This window comes from Diachasma alloeum, unplaced genomic scaffold (assembly GCF_001412515.2).
Source record: "Diachasma alloeum isolate Michigan unplaced genomic scaffold, Dall2.0 Dall_scaffold_00176, whole genome shotgun sequence".
Taxonomy (NCBI): Eukaryota; Metazoa; Arthropoda; class Insecta; order Hymenoptera; family Braconidae; genus Diachasma; species Diachasma alloeum.
This window is the reverse complement of record NW_021680342.1, coordinates 2,629,712-2,650,071: the sequence shown is the minus strand read 5'-3', so window position 1 is coordinate 2,650,071 and position 20,360 is coordinate 2,629,712. Positions and strand designations below refer to the sequence as shown.

The 20,360-nt window shown below is 36.9% G+C and overlaps 1 protein-coding gene across 1 annotated transcript in view; it reads right to left on the bottom strand.

The window, feature by feature from the left end:
• Window positions 1-12,226: 12,226 nt before the first annotated feature.
• The window catches only part of LOC107038581 (probable G-protein coupled receptor CG31760), a 105,147-nt gene continuing 97,013 nt past the window's right edge, over window positions 12,227-20,360 (bottom strand). The window contains exons 9-12 of the mRNA XM_015257803.1: window positions 17,260-17,398; window positions 16,261-16,366; window positions 15,331-15,498; window positions 12,227-15,038 (exon numbers count right to left, since the gene is read on the bottom strand). Coding sequence (XP_015113289.1) covers window positions 14,424-15,038; window positions 15,331-15,498; window positions 16,261-16,366; window positions 17,260-17,398 — 1,028 coding nt within the window. The 3' untranslated portion in view covers window positions 12,227-14,423. The remainder of the gene's footprint in view (window positions 15,039-15,330; window positions 15,499-16,260; window positions 16,367-17,259; window positions 17,399-20,360) is intronic.

Genomic DNA, 20,360 nt, shown 5'->3' with positions numbered 1-20,360 from the left:
AAAAAAGTACTAACTAGCAAATGTTTTTTATTAGCTCGCAATTTTCTTCAAAACTACTTCAATGAGGAAAAAAATAAAAATTTGGAATATCTATACATGAGGGGCTAATTGATCGGATCTGTGTGAACGTTGATTCCAACTATTTAAGCGGCGGACTATTCAGAACTCTCAAAACTATGTGGAAAAAGTGAACACTGAAAAAAAAAATTTTCACCGGCGTCCACAGGGTCAGATTTTCGGTTTTTACTTGGAACAAGGGTCAGATTTGTTAACACTTTCTTTTTTTATTTGGACAATGCATGCAAGCGGAGGGGCAAGAGTGGCTAGAATAGATTCTGCAACCTTCTCCGCTTGTTGGATAAAAATGTCAAGCCTCCGCATACATGCATCTCCCCTCCACCCTCCCGTGAAATGTCGATTTTCGAGATAAAAAAAAAACAATAATTGCATTTTTTATTTCAATAACGCATGAGTAAATAGGGATATGAACGCAGATTTAATATAGGCCCATAGAATTACGGGGACCGGCAAGGATTTGGAAAGTCTGAATGCAAGTCCTGCTTACACCTAACAAGTGCTGAAGTGGGACATAACCAGAGGTAGAAAGGTCTCGGAAGCACTTGGGAAGAGGCTTCCCAAGACCTATCCAGTTCTGAACGGAGAGACCTAAGTAGAATTTGTCAGGTCCAATTATTCGACTCAGGGGTGTGTTCATTAATGTTATGGCTCCATGGTCATTAATGAAGAGAGTTAAATACACTAATGGAGCTGTGACAATTATCACATGTATCCGAGTTGTTAGTTATTCACGATTGACATCCATCATTTCTGGAAATAGCTAATGGGGATATTCCGACTGGTGAATATTTTACAATCAACCAATTATCCGACGAGCACGTCAATTACTGAGTGTCCACTTTTCCCTGGGGAACGATTCCCTACGCAGTAAAGTAAATATAAATGCTAAATAAATAATGTACAGTAGCTGTCGCTTTGTCCTACTACTTTCACCTTTCGAGTGCACCATTTGTTAACTATTAAAGAATGTTTGTTTGGCCATATTCAACTCTACCATTCGTTAATAGTTAACGAATCTCGTTTGGAATAAATAAATCATTCTATCAGTGCAATCTGTGATTTTCATCACTGAAATTTGGTGATAGATTTCCTCAAAATTAGAGATCGGTCCCTGAAAATCAGTGACTTTACTCTGAAAATTCGAGATGCATTTCTGAAGATCAGTGACGTATCCTTGAGAATTCAAGCTTTTTTTCTCTATGAACGTCATTTTTCTACCGATTTTTTCCGCCACGAGATGTATTTATTATTGAATTACATTTCGCTCTACAATTCCTTTTCGCATTGAAAAATTTGCCAACATTTTCCAGATAATCTCTCTCCGAATTTTTTCTCCATGTACTTTTTTTAATTGAACTACCACTATAATATCGTTATTATCCTGCAAAATTGATTCCAACACTTCGTGTGTATCAAATAATCCCAAGCGAAACGTATGACCTCGCACATTCATTCTGTGCTAATGGCTGTGCAAAGTCAGGTGGGGCAGAGCGTACACTCTCTGCGCCAACTGGACGACATTTTTGGTTTAATGAATTTTTTTCATAATGAACAATGGGGAAAGCAATTGTGGAATAAATCGTATGCCATATTTGTCCAAACAACACCCTCTCTATTTGCCAAAATTGTTAAACAGCCCTGGGGAATTAAGAGTAATTTACTTCAACAGTTAATCCAATACTAGTGGGATTCAGTGATGTCGAACAATTGAATACTCATGAACCGGTGATATGGATTGAAAGAAAGAGTCTTACAGGAAATTCGAGCTGCGTCTCGAATTTTTAAATAGTGATCTCGCTTTCGAAGGCAACGGAGCTTGAAAAATTGATGAGCAGAATTGGGCCTTCAACAATTAATTTCAATGCACGCATTCGAATCCAGCGTTTAAGTATCCAAGAATTGCTGAGCATGTAGATTGGAGGAAAAATTGCAGGGAATTCAAGCTGCCGTCTATCATATATGAGTGGATATTTTTAATAGCGATTCCGCGTGTGTATTCATCCAAGCGAAAATAATTGACATCGATTTTTAAACAAATGCTCCATAATGCCCTCAAAAGTTCTGCCTCAACAGCCGTCGAATTCCTGAAAAATAAAACCAGCTGAAATTTCATCAACGTTGCGATTAATATGAGTCATTGAAATTCCATATTTATTCTGCAAGTTGTTATGGTGCTTGAACCCGGGGGAATACGCACACTCCACCAGCCTCCACAGGAAAAAAAATTGTATCTCTGCGCTCCAGGGTCGGGAATAAAAATTCAGCCCTGAACTCCTCTCCACTCGGAGGCAAAACAGCGTATTCATGTGAGTGATACTTTACCAGAAAGAACCGTTCTGTTATGTTTAAAAAGTCTATATTCCAATCGGCTCAATGGTTGAGACTTGAAAGGCTCGTACCTCGAGCCGACAGTTTTTCCGGGTGACTTTTAACGAGCTGACACGTATAGAAGTTGAGTTTTAGGAGGTCAAGTTATAACGCCCGTTGGGAAAGTTTCGAACATTGAGATAAAAAAAAAGTATTGGTGAAGAAGAGGGATTTGGATATACTTTGACATGACCATGATTCTTCCAGATGTCTCAACTCCATTGTAACCCCTATAAATATGGGGAGTCATTGCATTTGTTATGAAGTTTTTGCAAGTAAGATAAGACATATTCTCCACAGATAGGTCCGTTATTTCAGTCTCTCTAGTAATTAAATTTTTCTATTGCTTTTGTGCCCGCAATATTGACTACAGAAATCGTATCAAAGATTGCGGATGTACTAAAAACTTAAATAAAAGACTGCACGTTTTAACGCAGGAATTGCACTAAAAGTTTCACAATTAAATACTTTACAGAAAAAAAATTGAATTCGATTTTCTGTAGAAGTTCTTGAGAGTCAATTTCTTTTACTTTATCCATTTTTTTTTGGATTATCATTACGAAATCAGAGAAAGAAAAGGAAAAAATTCATGTCCAACAAGTTTAATAAATTATACAGACAAATCAGCATCTGTTTAATCTTTTTTATCTAATATTAAAGAACAGAATAAAAAAACAATAATAAAAAAATTACAGCTAATTGCAGAAAATCTTCATTATGACGCCGAAGACGAATTTTAAATCCATTATTTTTAAAAATAAAAAACATCTATTTGCTATAATTTATGAAATTTTCATGAGCTATAATAAAGAATGTAGAAAATGTCATGCATTCCCTGATCCCTGTTCAGCAATGATAAATAAAGTGAGATTGATATTTCGTTGAAGCGGAGTTGGACGTTGTAAATTATCCAGCGGGGGGAGAAATCACCTGACTGGAGGGCTTTTATCTCAACATTGCTCTTCAAACTCCCAGCTCACAGTTTCCCTTTTGTTTAATTAATTTCTCCCCCGCGGGTTTGCCTTTAAATCTTTAGGGCTGAGTTCTCACAAAAGGTTGACGTATACGCCCTCCCTTTCACTAATGCCTTCAAACTAACACCAATTGATAACAGGTAAATTCGTGGCCAACTCGACGTCGCAGATTGATCGTGATAATCAAGCCCTCCACATGGGGTGTATTAATCGGCTGCTTTTCGGTCCCAACGGATCTGACAATCCACTTTAGAGTAATCTGTCGAAAACGTCAGTTCTATTTTTGTTTTTACTTTGGGGCTGGGAGGGTCACAAAGGGATCAAAGGACCTAATATTAGAGTGTTATCGAAGTTGGAACATAATAACACTGTACACATTGGGCCCTAGTTTGGTCACTCTACGCGATCTAGGGATTCGCTGTCGTGTTATTTAGGCTCCAGAGTTGCCGAATTCCCTCTACACGGAGAGAAATTTTTGATAAAAATTATCCTACCGTTCTATAAAAGTGTATCATGAGTCATCGTTTCCTCATTTCTATCCCGAAATTTAGTAAAAATTAATATATGATGATCAAATTTTATTATAAGTTTTCATTTCAATATGACTGGAAATGCCATAGTTGGGCATCCGATAGTATCTATTACACTATACGCCATAATCGCATTCGGTATGACGCATAGCGAGTGAATGCAACGTGAATATTTGAAATTGTTGTCAAGTTACAATTCTTCACGTATATTTGTGGAAAGAAAATGAGTCAGTGCACCGATAATCGGATTTCGGAATATTTTAATCCAAAAATGTGAGAATCACGATATTTTCTTCAATGCAGCATCCGCTGTTGTTATGTCGACAATAGAGCTTGTAAATGAAAAATATTCGGTATGGGTTTATAAACCCTCATGTACCTGCTGCATTCAAGTATTTCCATTGAGAAATTTTAATCTCCTTATGGCATGGGTAATCTATGAATCATGTCGAGCTATTCTGTTCATTCAGAGTCTGTGTCCAATATGTGAGTACTTTGTTGTAGTTGAAATATTCGACGAAAATGTACGAATATTGAAATCTGTTGCCCGGAGGAAGCGGGGTGCATACATTCATGGAAGGATTCATTTTCACAAATGCATTGCGATAACTCATAATTTGGTGAATTATCAACGGAAATTCATTTGGTCCTATTCAACTCTGAAAAACATTTTTGTGTATTTTTGCATTGATGTTCTTGCAGAAGATTGAAGGAGTGAATGAGGCAATTTTATATTCCTTTAAACTTCTAAAAACTGAATTTTTACGAAATTTCTTTACTGATCATTCAAAACGTCATGGAAAAATTAATGGAAACTATATATTTCAGTTCAATTATTCCATGAAAATTGATAGAAATCATAAAAAATTCAAGTAAATGTATTCTAGAATTTCCAATGAAATCTACAGTTTCACGATTTTACCTCTAAATCGAATTACAATTAAAGAATTTCAGCCCTGACAACTGTCCATGAAATTTCAATTCTTTTCTAACAGTGTATGACCACGAGACCAATCAACACTCCATGACTGAAACCCCGCGGTCAAACCGCAATCAAATAAAATTCCCCGATTAAAGCCCGAGTTGGAAAGGAAAATTTACGATCCTCCGGAGTTACCCCATGTCATTGGCATGCGGATTGAATAATCTTCATCCCATATCATTCCTGCTTCCTCATTCTTCATCGTCCGGAAATTTGTGACCAAAGTGCTGACGTCACCCCCTATTTGCGCCTGCATGAGGGTCCAGATTATTTAGGGGCTCAATCACACAAATACAACGTCCCAGGACAATAAATCCCCCTTCGGCATCCACAATTGTGTCACTGCTGAAATAACTGAGATTCGAACGTTCTGGGATTTCTTCAAATAATTGAGTATGTGCTGGGGGATATCCGCGCCGAGTACCCCCAAGTGCATGTACGTGAAATCCTAACGAATTATGATTGAGCGATTTCCTCCTGGGAGCAAGTGTTCATCATCCATGTCCTATACTTTCCAACTCATCTTGCTAACGAATCTCCCAAGAGGATCTTCTGAAGGCTATCTAATCGCCAGAAAAAAAATTGATGAATGGCTTTATCTGTGCGGATGGTCAAGTCTGACATTGGACCGCAATACTGAACCTTCAGCAAGCCCAAAGGAAGGAGAAAAGCATAATTAGAATAATTATAGTTATCGCAGACAAATTTTAGGACGATCTTCCGGAGGCTGTCTCATTGCCAGAAAAAATTGATTAATGTCTTTGGTTTATCGATGAGGCTGGTCGAGTTCGACGTTGAACCGCCAACTTTTCGGGTTACTGAACCTTTAGTGAACCCAAAGGAAAGAGAAAGCACCATTAGAACTATTATCATTGACGCAGGTAACTTAGAACGATCTTGCGAAAGCTATCTAATCGCCAAAAAGAATAGGTTTGACGATGCGGATGATCACGTTCAATATGGGTCTTCGAACTATCGGGAATACTGAGGCTATAGTGGACCCAAAGGAAGGAGAAAAGCACCACTAGAACTATTATAATTGGCGCAGGTAACTTTTAGAATGATCTTGCGAAAGCTATCTAATCGCCCAAAAAATGGATGAATGTCTTTGGCTTTAACGATGCAGATGGTCAAGTTCAACATTGGTCTTCGAGCTGTCTGGAATACTGAACCTTTAGTGGATCCAAAGGAGGGAGAACAGTACCACTAGATCAATTTTTATTTATAGGGAAAACTTTTATGAGCATCTTCCGAAGGCTCTATAATCGCCAGAAAGAAAAGTAATCCCATGTGTCCCACCGTCTCCTCCATTCTTCGTTTCCCTAATATCACCCGTAATATTCGGTCTCTTTGATTATGATTAATCCCATCAAAGAAGGGTGAGTAGGGTAAAACGGACAGTCTTCAATCGTCAATATGTTCTGCCCAAATGAAAATGATACGATTTCGATGAATCAAGTCTCCTTTTGAGGGCTGTAAAAATACCTTGAAAATGAGAAGAGAATCTAGGAATTTCACACTGTCGTTGAAGAGTTATCGACGATTCCACCGCGATCTCTCCTAAGTAATGACACCATCAATCATCTCTCTCGCGAAATGGATGAATCAGCGGGTGACTATCATCAATCCTCGATTTTTAGAAATCCAGTTTAACGTTTATTAATGTCTATATACCCCTCATCTAGCAATGAGCTTGTCATATGTATAACATAGTATTTTTTGAATGTAATAATAAGACAGAAAAGATGAAGAAGATGACAACGAATAAACTATTCAATCAGAAGTATTGAATTCTCAATTCACAAAGAATAACAAGAAAAATCGTTGTCATGGCGTAGAAACAATTAAACTTTTTTGATACTAGTATGAATGAAAATACTGAAGACCTGTGGAAGATGATATGCGCTTCACGTTTTATTTAATATAAATTATTCAACAAACCATTTCCAACTCCTCGGACAAGCCCTACAAGAGGGATAATCCCTAGACAATACTCCTCACTAGGATTTATCATCGAGATACACAACTTTCCTTCACACTATAAGCAAACTTTGTCTCTTCCCAATCTACTCCGGGAGAACCTCCACGAGCAACTTTTGTCTATCGTTAATTACTTTGCCGTCAAAAACAGAAAGAAACTGTAATTGTTCCGATGTTCAGCCAACAGTTGGTCAATTCTACTGCGGAAATTGCAGTAACGTTTGTCTTGAAGTACCTGCAATATACTTTTACCTCACTTCGGAAAGCCCGCCATCCTGACTCTTGTTCTCACCAAACTGGAAAAATTAACGAAAATCCTTGATGAAACAGCAGAATAACCGATTTCACGTTTTCTTTTTTGCCGTGGAAACTTTGCTCTTAGTTAATACACTGCACTGTTGATAATACTCTCGACTCGTTACTATCCAATAAGTAGCTAATCAGAAACTACTTCACTAAGAGACTTCCCCCGGGAAGAAAGTTATTAGTTTTTCGAGGAAAATTTTGCAAAAGCAGTATTTTTTGCATGATTTTTTTCATCTGATATTAATTGAAGTTTTATTCATCAAAATTTAAATTAATATCTAAAAAAGTTTTTCTGGTGGAATATTATGTATGAACTTTTCCCCCTTTTTCATAATTAAGAAGTTGAATTTTGTAATCATATCAGTAGCGAAGTGGTAAAACGGTTTATGTCGACTCATCTCCCAGTCGAGTTTTTCAGGAATATTTCCGAATCTAAGGGAGATAGCGAAATTTTCGTGATTACACTTGTTGTAGCTCTCAATTGACTCTACGAAAAAGGTTACAACGAAAATTTTGCTGTCTCCCTTAGATTGCGAGATATTCATTGAAAACTGGTCAATAGTCAAAATTGACTCGAACCGGTTTATCACTTCGCTACTGATATTCAAAAAACTATTCTAAAATTTATATGTTGGAGATTTTTTTCAAGTTTAATTTTGCGTTATAGAAAGAAAGAAATCTCTAATTTTCCTGGGTCAGATGCAGTTTGACCTGTACAATCGAATGCCTGTGGAAAAATCATGCAACATATAGTCCTTTCAAAAATTTTTCCTCAGAAAATGGAACTTTTTTTTCCGGGGTGAATTTCCCCTTTTTCTATTCGTGGTTATATCCTAAACTCTAAGAGAGAGAGAGAGAGAGAGAGAGAAAGAGAGCCAAGCGCCATAGGTGAATCTCCCGCAATTTTGGTAGCCATTAGTAGTTCACTGAAATTCTAGTTGCACAAACTACAACTAAAATCAGAAGGATTAAAACCGGATCGTGATTTTCAAATGAATAATCCTGAGCTTTAACTCGGTATGAATGAATATTCAATTGAGTGCGGAATTCATATTTCTCAATCCATATGACTCAACTTTTCATTCTGAAAGTTCTGACAAACAGCTTTGTAGGTGTAAAAGTAAATTAACTTTCCCAGGATTAATATAACCTCTTTATCTCAAGAAAGAATACTCTGTTCAGACACAAGATTAAGTAATATGAATACTTGAATATTACAGCCGGAGAGGTCTCCATGAAGATTGCGAGATGAAAAGAATGAAGAATAAGGGAGGAAATGCATATCTCAGTTTGGATGGATGGGATTGAAATGGAAGTTTGCAGTGGAAAAATTAGTGGATTTTCTCGCGATGAGATTTTTAAACTTTTCAACTTTCTGCGCGGACTGTTGACTTCGTGACGCTGTAAAAAAAACAATTTCATTTATTTTTAACGGAATTTGTCACAAGAAGCTTGGGACTGGCCAGCGCTCCGAAGCCCTTCAGTCTCGTATTTATTGACATTTACATATATCAATTTTTCTCTATAACTTATTCTATTGAGATATGTTCTATAAAAATGTCTGTCTAAATTTTCATTTTTTTTGTTAGAACCCGTTGTATAGAACTATTAAATTCTATCGATTTTTTCCACAAAATATTTTCTACTGGAAAACCCGTATAGTAAAACTGTGGAAATTTTACATTGAATCGGCGAAAAACTATACTGTTAATTTTTTTTGGAAATTTGTATGTGTATGTCAAATGACATGAATTTCCAATTTTTCCCCGAATTTTCCTGATTTTTCTGAAATTTCCGGAATTTGGCACGAAAAATTCAGACGAAAATTTTTAACAGTGTAATAGAATTCCTAATGAAAGTTCAACAGAAGTCCTACAGAATCTTCATCGAATCAGCTCTGTTTTTCTCGCGATGAGATTTGTGAACTTTTGAACTTTCTACATAGACTGTTGAATCTCGGCCGTAATTCAACCATTTTAAAGTGTCATCATGATTGAATATCATGCCCCTGTAAAGAGACACCCCAATGAATGCGAGAGAAACCGGAAAATTAGAAAATATTGGAGCTAAGGCGTGCAGTATGTAATGGCTGCAATGCATTTTACGAGAGTAATATTACATAATTAGTCAGGTCCCGACCCAACGTACGTGATGACCACCGAGTCATGAGTGCGCTCGGTGTAATTCCGTGAGTATTTCAAGCTCCAAGTTGAGAAGGAAGAGCATTTATCACAGTGGTTAGATACGAAGTACGTGGGGGCACTTTGTTACCCTCTCCACAAATTCTCTAATATAATAAATTGTTGATTTATGGAATTCCCGAGAAGAATGGATTGCTGGTGTACATGGAATTGAACTGTTGTGGCGTAAACCGACTTTATCGCTCAACGGCAAACGGCATATTCTACGGAGCTGAATGTAATGTGGGTTATAATGCGGTAAATCGTAAAACCGGATGGAGGTATTTAATATCGCTGGATTTATACGTCGAGAACAGAAATTTATAAGAGTAGAGACGGCAGCAAGAACTGACCATCAAATTTTTATAGTATTTTTATAAAATCTTGACGATGAGAGATGAAAAAATATTATGAAACCTCGTTATCCGCATTTATCACGAATAACTCGCGGTTTTTAACGGATTATCACAACTGATTGATGAATAAAAAATTATCAATCGATTTCACCGGCGAATATTTATGACAGCAAGGGAATCACCAACTTTAAAAGACTCTAAACTTGTTTTCTATTGAAATTTCCATTTCATTTATGTTCAATTTTTTACTGTACCTTTTAACGCCCTCTTGGAAACTATAAAGGCCGATGCACCTAGGAAAATACGAAGACGCAGACACTGAAGTAGTGCTTTTCGTCGCGTGGATATTAAATTTATCGTTTCACTGGGTAACTGCCGATTCAATGGTGCTACCAGGCGTTTCATACGATAACGCCTTGATTCTATGAGCCGAAGGTACCAAACCACCTACCGTCTCCAGCGCTCATAGATTATCCTATGCACTTGGCCTGACGTTGTCTTGAACATACGTCATTGGCACCTCTTGGTGCCATGCATACCCTGTACCACACACGTACGTCTCATAATATATCGATCCACTCTATCCACAATGCCATTGTGGCAAATCCCGATACCATAGATCCAACTCGAGTTGTGGCACAGCAGTTAGTCGCTCCTTATGGTGTGATACACTGCTAAGAATTCCCGGTTGAAATTTCCGGTAGACGTCTCGAGAAATTTTTTATCGACTTGTAGTTTCAGTGAGATTTCGGGGCATTTTATCATTGAAAATTTAAAATGTTAAGAAAAATGAAGGGAAACTGCACAGAGAAAAAAAAATTTGTTATGGCCAGGGACATGTCACAGACTTTTTAAGATATTACAGTAAATCTCATGAGATTGACATTGAATCGGATTTAAAATTTCATAACTTGATTGAATTTTCAGTGGAACATGAATATTCAGAAACAAAAGGACATGAATTTTCAATTTTTCCCTGAATTTTACTGAATTTTCACAAAATAATTTAACTGAGAAATCAAGTATTTTATTGATTTGCAGATCATTTGAACAGAAAATCAATGGAATATTTGACTTTTCAATGACAAGGGTTCCTGAAATTTCAGTGGAAGTTGAGTACGATAAAAATTACCGGAATTTGGCACGGAAAATTCAGATGAAAATTGTTAACAGTGTAAAACCCTAAAATAATAAAATTGTCAGTCATTTCTATCCTAGGAATTTGAAGATAGATTAAAAAATTACTGACAATGACTCAAAAAATTGGTGATCCCGGACAAGTAGTGATTATCGCCTGCAAAATAAAAACTTCTGACATTAAAACATTCAGGTTTAATTTTTAATTTTTACCCAAAAAAAGACCAGACACATATAGCGAACTGAAAAGATCTTCAATCTTTACGAAAATAGTCTTCTGAGAGACCTCTTGCTTTCCGCTGTTCATCAAAAACAAGAACACTTGCTTTTCCACGCGTAAGACGCAAAGCTCAAGAGGTCGCTGTATGCAAGACTACCCCGGCTTTTTGAACCGTTTTTAATGAGTATTTGTTAATTAACATTACAGACGGTTGAGGCTGTACGGTGAATAATGAGGTGGCAAGTTCCCTGTTTACACGAGAGAAAACAAAGGGTAATTAAAAAAACCGCTTCGCCAAGGGCAGGGATTTTTCAAAAATTCTTCTGGTGTAGGAAGAAAATGTTGAGGTTTCTCTGGGAAATATTGATTTATTAACGACGGTGAAATTGGGTTTCGGAGAGGTCGATCGGTTTTCTTACACCGATGATAACTCAAGATATATGGTTTCTACAGAGTTTTCAACTTGGTAAAAGTTGATACGAAATATTTGGCACAGACAGAACAAGTTTTTATGGCTCGTGAACATCGATTTGCATTCAGAACTCGAGTTCGCTCATAACATTTTATCATGAGATATTGCGCATAAATATTATTCCCCTGTCCGCATAAAAAGTCCCCACTCGATCAGTGTATTTGGCTACTTTCGAGGGGTGCGCCCGATGAATCGAAGCCCACCGGGCAATGTATGTTTTCCGCTTCCATGTGGGCGACCACAGAATGCGAAAATTTCGATTCAGTTCTCCCCTCGTCACTTCATATTTCTCGAAATATCAATTTCCCGTTATACTCCATCTGGAGGGTTTAAAGAACGAGACGATGATCGGATCCCTCTGGGATGTCAGTTCTCCAATTAAAATCTCATTTGTCTTATTTTTTATATATTTAATGAGGACTGCTATTCAAATCTCCGTTGGAACGTCGTATCCTCACAATATTGGCAGTCTGCCAGTATTCTCGAGTGTTTTATAATAGATCACTATCTCAGCATCAGCATCCTCTCGTTTTATTTAGTAAAATAATGAAAAATCGGGCGCTCGTTCATGGAATTTAGGATTGAAGATTGAAACTGAAAATCAACATTCCTCTGTAGAAGATTAATCACTTTAATTTCCCAATCTCTGGAATTTTATTCATAACCCATAACATTCAGTTTACCACCACACAACCTGCCTTTAGATACATTTCAATAATCACATGACAATAATTTTTTTCTGTATATTCACATTGGACAATTGATAGTTGATATTTTCGGGAGATTCGAGTATCTGACTTCCCTCTCCACTCTATCACAACGTCCCAGACTGTGGAGCACAAGTTAATTTTATTGAATAACAGCTGTTCTTGATTTACATATCTATCCGTTTATTGGAGCATTCGATAGAATTATTATAATCCAGAAAATTTTCAACACTATTTCCATCATTTGTGCTTTATACACTCTTCCAAATTAATTCAATTCACATTTTCAATTATTTCCGATAATGTAATTTTCAATAGCACTGACGAGCTGAATTTATGCAGAAGAAATTTTACAATGTGCACGTAATTGTACACTTGATATGACTCCAATATACCGAAAAATCAATGTGAATGGATTCAACTTATCATCAATTCCGACCCACACATCACAAAATTAGACGTATTATACATTGTATGTACAGATATTTGTCATTATTTCTAGTGACATGAGCAATTGTCAAATATCATGGATTATCATTCCCAAAAGTTCCATGAATTTGCTACAACGATTTTACAACCTGGATCATTGACTTCCTAAAATATTCTTTGCAATCCGTAGTCGTCATCCAACAATTTACTCATCATAAGGTATTGAACTGAAAAATATAAACAGCAAGAACATCCTGCTGTTTTTTTACTTCAGTATCAAGAATAAAGAAAACCTTGGATTATCCGTCGTGGCTACAATCTCTCTCCATCTCCTATACTCTCCAATTCTTGTTCATCGCCAATGCATGCCATCGATTGGAAAATCCTCTACAAGATCGTTGAGAGTAGAATTATTTACGTTCCCGAGATACGTAAAGATACAATCTTTAATTGAAAACTCGAGTTTCATCGGGATAGAGCAAATTGTTGGTTCAAGTGGGGTTTCCAATGTATTATAAAACTTCACTGTTCCTCGGGGATGAGAAAACTAAAGCCATATCTTCCGAAGGTTGCTTCACATTGGGAAAAAATATAATAGTGACAACAGAACCAGACCAAGCAAATCCTGGATGATATTAGACTTCAGTCGGCAATATCAGCCAGCGATCACAATCCTATTGTTCAAAGGCTGACAATCGCGAGGGGTTCCTTCATTGGGGCTCAGCTAGAGGCGCCCGTCGAGACCGTGGCCTTTGACAATCGTGCATACCAATGAAAACAAATACCTCTCATTCCCGTAATTACAATTCTCATCCTAAATTACAACGATTCAAATTGATATGTACAGCAACCCAATGAATTAAAGTGAACGCCGGAATTCGTGCGATTCATACTGAAGCTGAAAGGAGAACAAACTTTCATCAGGTCAGACATAATACGAAAGATCTCTCCTCTACTCGGCTATCTATTGAGAATCTCTCCATTGTCTTTCAAATGAAAGCTTGCTCATTTCCTTCAATTACGTCTCTCGTGTTATTCAGCAAAAATATTCCACTCCGTAAGGATTTAGTCACAGATTATATACAAAATTGTACATTAAGGTTAGAAACTAATTAAAGTAACACGCATATATCTGTTAATCCCACTTTAACTTCAATATTTCCTTCAGAATCTCTCAAATATATTGTGAAGAAATGTTTTATAGATGAAGTATTCATCATTATATACATAAAATTGTTCACAACCATATGTACATTGTTATTCACAGGGGCCAATGGGTGGCCATAAAATTCTTCAAGTCCGGAAACAAGTTCATCACACAATAGATATTTAGTTAAATATTATGTAAGCCGCTGGATGTCTTTTTATACGTTATTATTTTATCTGTCACTTGAATAAAATGTCTGCTAGGAAGCGCGATATAAAAAAGAAGGGAGCAATTCAGTAATAGATAATAAACTATACATTTTATGTACATTCAATCATACTTCACGGAATATCTCCCCGCAACACTCAGATAAAAATACTTCAACCAATTTCACACGCATAAAATAAACTACACATCTCCCCATGTAACGGAACTAATTGAGCTAAAAGACTGGAAATGTAAAGCACTTTAAATAATACTATCAGTCGAGCCATTTTCAATATTGAACTCTCAAACTCATACGAGTCGTTAAAAACTGATGACATTCAATTACTCAAATTAAACAATCACTTCTTCCGAGTATCTGCTATTGTCCTCAAGATTTATAACAATGGGAAGTGTGGGTGGAGGGGCTGATTTTTTTACCTTCGTGTCTTCATTGTCCTCGGTATCTGCCTCACCAATAATCTCACCATTATCCGTCGCAACAAGCGACTCACTATTGTCCAAAGTTGTTTTGTTAACATCACAATCACTGATATTTTGCTTGTTATCATCGACATTCTCGTTGATCTTTTCATCACAAATTTTAGCAATGTCTTTGTCCTTTGATGTCGACGGCACTTCATCACTCCCCTGCGAATTGTCTTTCTCTGTCGACTTTTGGCATAATAATTTCTTCGACTTACCATTCTTCGCTTCTGCCTCGCGATAACTCTCCACACCCGACTCACTTCCACTCTTGAAGAGCAGAGTGGATTCTTCAACAGTCGTGACACTTATGTCATTCAATCTCAAGGTCGAGGAGATTGCTTGAATCGTGGATATCTGGGTTTCAGCACGGTTAGCTGCCTCCTGCATCGCCAATATTTTAGCCGTCAAGTGTCGATTACCCATGCGCATATTTTTCTCTTTGAGTATCTCGAGTTGAGCAGAAAGACGTAGAAATTCTTCCTGTAATTACATGCCAATTAGTCTTGTGTTTTTTAAAAATTCTATTCTTCCACTTTGTCTTTTTTTCTCTCCCTGCATTCAGCTATTGATTTTTTTTTTCAATGCAGTTAATGGGTTTTTACGGTGGGAACAGCTGCACTGTTTGTGAGAGGCTATTGAGATATCACTAATCAGTGAATGCTCAACACCTTCGTGACTACAAATTAATTAAAATTTAATCTTTAATAATTTTATGTAAAGGTAGTTCCACGACTGCCATGTGCAGATGATCTGTATTATGGCATTTTCTTACCATCATACCGTCTCCTTCCTCAGTGAAATTAGCCTGTTGCAAGGAAATTGAGTTGGTTTGGTTACTGGCCTTCTGCGCCCGACACGTTTTGCCAATAAATTTGCCCGTCGTGCCTGGAAGCTTTCCAATTGCGTCCTCCTTACCGCCACCACGAAATACGACGTAAGCCTATGGATAAATGGACACAAAGTTTGTAATTCAACTCTCAAAAAGTTTTTCGGTAATTCATCAAAAGCAATACCTGACCTACATGAAAATATCATAAACGGAGGAAAAAAATCAGAACCTCATAAAGAGGTTCAAAATTACGACTGAATTTCCGCACTCAAAGTGGTCATTAGGACTTTTTACTAAAGCTCTAGTGGAAAGTGCGGCTCTAGCAAACATTTCAATTTTTTGGGGGAATATCGATGAAAATATTGAAATTTTTAGACGACTTATCGCATTTTTAAAAATTCTGACAAAAATACTGAAAGGCCACGACATCACATGATTATGAAAAGGCTGAGGATACATTTAACGGATTTTTCTCTCCTCGGAAATAAGGATATTATTTTTTTGAAAATTCACATACAAACATATGTTAAGGATGTTCTACACCCTTTCTGCCAAAATTCACGTTTTTTTAATTTTTCTGGCAAACTTATGATGCAATTGACGTGAAAAAATATAACGTTTTTGCGTTTTGTCATTATTTAATGACTGACGAAATTTTAAGGTGGTGCGAACATTTTCCTGCGTTTTCTCTAAAACGCATGAAAATTATCGCACCACTACGCAACTTCGTGAGCCATTAAAGAATGACAAACCACAAAATCGTTATATTTTTTCATTCACTCCCATCGATAATTTGCCAGAAAAATGAAAACAACGTCAATTTTGGCTAAAAGGGTGTCGAACATCCTTAAAAAAATCTGGAAGACTTCTTACCTTGCTACCGAATATCAAACAGAGTAGGAGAGTGACAGTCAGTTGTGTGTGGCAGAAGAAAATGATGTACAATAAGTCTGGATTGGCGGGTGACTGGAGAAATAGCCTGAAACACATGGTAATATCACAGGAAAGGATCTGCAGGAAGCTATCAACAAAGTCGATGACAAACAAGCGATGAATGAAGCACAAAAGCCGAGTTTCATTTCGTGATGATTCACTTGTGATTGAATTGTCGTTGCAATGGCAGGTGAAAATATTAAGGAAATGAGAATAGCGTCCACAAGGCACCATTCACTAGGGAACGTGCTTGAAGTTGAAGGCAGATCAATTTATCTCATACGTACACTCCAAAATGGGATATTTGATGGGTCAGTCATTTCATCCATTCTTCCGAAGAAAAATCCGGAAATTGGAATATATTTACCGATCGAAGAAGGCGATTTGTACGGAACTATTAATAAAATAGATGACACGAGCTGTGAATAAAGCACCCGAGTTCAATTCCCTGATCACTGACTTCTGTTGACATTGTCGTTTCAATAGAAGTTCAACCAGATTCAGGAAATGAAGATACCTCCCACGAAGGAGGATTTACTACGAAACGTTTTTTACTACGAAATTTGTGTCCTTGTACTCTAATGCACTATTGGTACATTAGGAACTTCCCTAAATTCATATATAACAGTGGATCAACCGCGTGCGCCACAAGGAGAGGGCCATTCAAATTTTGTAGCGCAGAAGTAACGTGTACAGCCATTTACTCGGGGGTTGGTGCCGACAGTAAAATTCATGCGGTAGCACCTAACATGGAAATAGTACGGAAGCAAATATACTGCATTCATGGCCCTTGCGGTTACGGTAGGTGGGGATAACATCCCGTTTCCGATTGTTCTCGCGCGTGAGTGCATTTATGGTTATGAATTTATCGGGTAAAAAATGAACATGTAGGTGAAGGTTACGCACGTGAAAAATTGGATTAAACATCCATTTACTCACATTGAAACGTTCAGGAAGACTGACAGGAGGAATTCGTTGTAAATAGCCATTGAGATGAAACGGCTCTCGTTGAATTCTGACGGTGCTTTTCTGACAACAATGCACAGTCTTATTCCCCACACCAGGAACATCACTTCAACTGAAAGTATAAGATATTCAAGGTTTTTATCATGAAGGACTTGATGAAAGGAAAATATTAGCCTTTGTTCTGTGGCAGATAGTGCTTCAGCTTCACGGTTCAATTCTTCGGCTGTTTTTTTTTACAATTTTGAGGGAATTCTCTTGATGAAGAATATTCTACGATGGGTAAGCCGTCTCCTTAATTAAACCTTATTTCTCCGCCATGTTTCAATTATGATAGCCGGCGCATTCATCTGAGAATGGAAATGGGAAAAAAATCCAGCGCTATCTGTTTTCCATCTCAAGTGCTCTGCTCCGTTGAATTTTAATGAAAGATCGCGAGTTACCTGTGGTCTTACTTACGATTTTTATCCCCAGTTCTTAGCTCGACACGCTTTGCGTACAATTATACAATACCGATTATTATGTCTTTCTCTCATCCGATCGCATTTTAAAATCTTTTGTAAATAATAGCGCATTCGCAGAATCACTGAGAAAGTAAGTTTTGATTTTCAAGAAATGTCACTGATCTTCAGAAATTCATCCGCAGTCATTTTTATTGATATCGTGACCAAGTTTTAGAGACATTATCACTAATATTCACAGTAATATCACTGATTTTTAAGAATCCATCTTGAATTGTTGGAAATGTAACCCTAAATTTCAAGGGTAAAAATCACTGGTAACTAGTGTCATTCTACACAGCAAAAACGAATGTCTGAATTTCATACACCTTTTGTAGACATTTTTCAGGCACTAAAAACGTCTGTATAAAATAAAAATGTGTCTGAATATTACACGAACAGGTGCCCAAACATCTTAATTCATGTTTGAAATTCAGACAGTCGTTTTTGCTTTGTAATCAGTGGCCATTATCACCAACAATTGGTGATAGATTCCTGAAAAATGAATTTCAGTGACATATCTCTGAAAATGAAAATTTTTCTCTCTGTGAAAGTTTTAAAATATATTCCTTGACCAGCCTTCAATCTTTCCCAGTCACTAAATCTTTTCAGAAGCATTTCCTCCCACAATTGTCGGAATACCCAATCAGCCCTGTCTACATTAAACCCCTTACACTCTTCTCATCAACTAGCTAATTGCAACCGATAATGATCTTTTTAATGAGGCGAGTTGAACGGGTCATAAAGAATCCGGAACGGCCGATGAGACAGTTACTTCGAAGGACTGCGTACTCGTAACATTTGATTGGCCGGCTGATAGGATTGTAATGAACCAAATGATAAAAAGAGAGATATTAAAGGGATAATAAGAGCAGTAATGGAAAAATATACACTACCCCTCAATCGTTCCATAAAAATCGATGATGGAGAGCACTTGTTGCTCGCCACCCCGAGCCGTCTTTTTTGATGTGGCCATGTCTGTTGGTTCATATATCAGGGGTCATTTTGCAAAAGTACGCTATGTAGCAGCGCATATAGAGTTACGGTTTGGGGCAATGCCCATATTTATCTTGTGCCAACACTATTTTTCAAGAAAATATGAATTGCAATAATTTTGATGTGATTATTTGACCTTTTTAAAATTACTGTTATTATTCCGAGGAGGAGGGAGGAGACTCGGTTCTATGATGAAGAAGGAGGGAGGCATGTGTAGATGTAAAACAAAGAAAAACTTGTGTAACATCGAAGAAATAAAGAATTGAAATTGAATTGCGATAATTTTATTTCAAATTACCCCAGAGAGAAAATTCCTCAATTTATTGAATGATCAAATTTTGAGGTTGTCTAAAACGTGTTAAAAAATGATAAAACTCTACAGTTTGAGAGATTTAATAAACGTATGCAAACGCCGATACTAGTAAAATCCAGTAGCTGAAATCTACTATTCCATAAAAATTAATAGAAACCACGCGAATTCAGGTGAATGTATTCTTGAATATTTAGTTAGTTAGAAATTATGCACAATATTGTGCTGAATATTCATGTATTGATTGAAAATTCAAGTGATTAGGAAATCCTCGTATTTTGCAGCTCAAAATTGTAAAATTTTCAGTTATAATACCACGAGAGCTATGGCCTGAAGGGCCAGTGCACTGCTTTGCCGGGCAGGCTTAGCCTTGGGAAGCTTAAGCAGCGCTGAGCGTGTTCAGTGAATAGGGTGGTGACCACTTCTGCAGCAGCGATGGTTCAAACTCCAAACGAAGAAAGAACATTGGGAATAATAGATGCGAAATGCTAAATGGAAAGAAAGCATTCGTAAAAATTGAAAGGTATACGGTAATAGGATAATAATAATATCGATAACGACAAACAAATATTCATAAAATAACAAGAATACCACGAGAGCTTCTGTGACGTCCGTCGAAAAGTGATTTAAGTAAAATACATTCATTATTTTCCCTCTAAATTGAATGCAATGTCGTTCTTCTAAAAATTACAACTGAATTATCCACTAACGAGATGAATCGAAACTCAGAGGCACACAATTCATCGTTAATGAAGAGACAGTCGATGAAAAATAATAATAAAAATAATAATAATAATAATAACAATGATAGTAAACATAGAGAGTGATACGCAACATCTAAATTATTCTGCTACAATAAAATCAATGATTCCATAGAGAGCACTTGTTGCTCGTCACACGAAACCTCCGCTCACGATATCCACGTCCGAATTATTCCACATTAATTTGGAATCAGAGCGGCTTTTCACATGATTCTTTCATTAGGAATGGAATTATCTGCAGGTCAGTGAATCAAACTTAGCTGTTGTATAGCTGTGATCCCACCAGTCAGTTTAGTGCCGAATAAGCTTTGCGCTAATAGGAAAATAATATCGGCAACTGAATATGACGGGATCGATAACCAACATTTCAGAATAATACTAGTAATATCACGAGAGCTACTGTGAGGTCTTTTGAGAATTGCATTAAAATTCAGTATTACCTAATTAATTCTCTTCATATTTAAATAAAAAAACCAATTTTCTGGCATCAGATAAAAAAGAATCGTTACA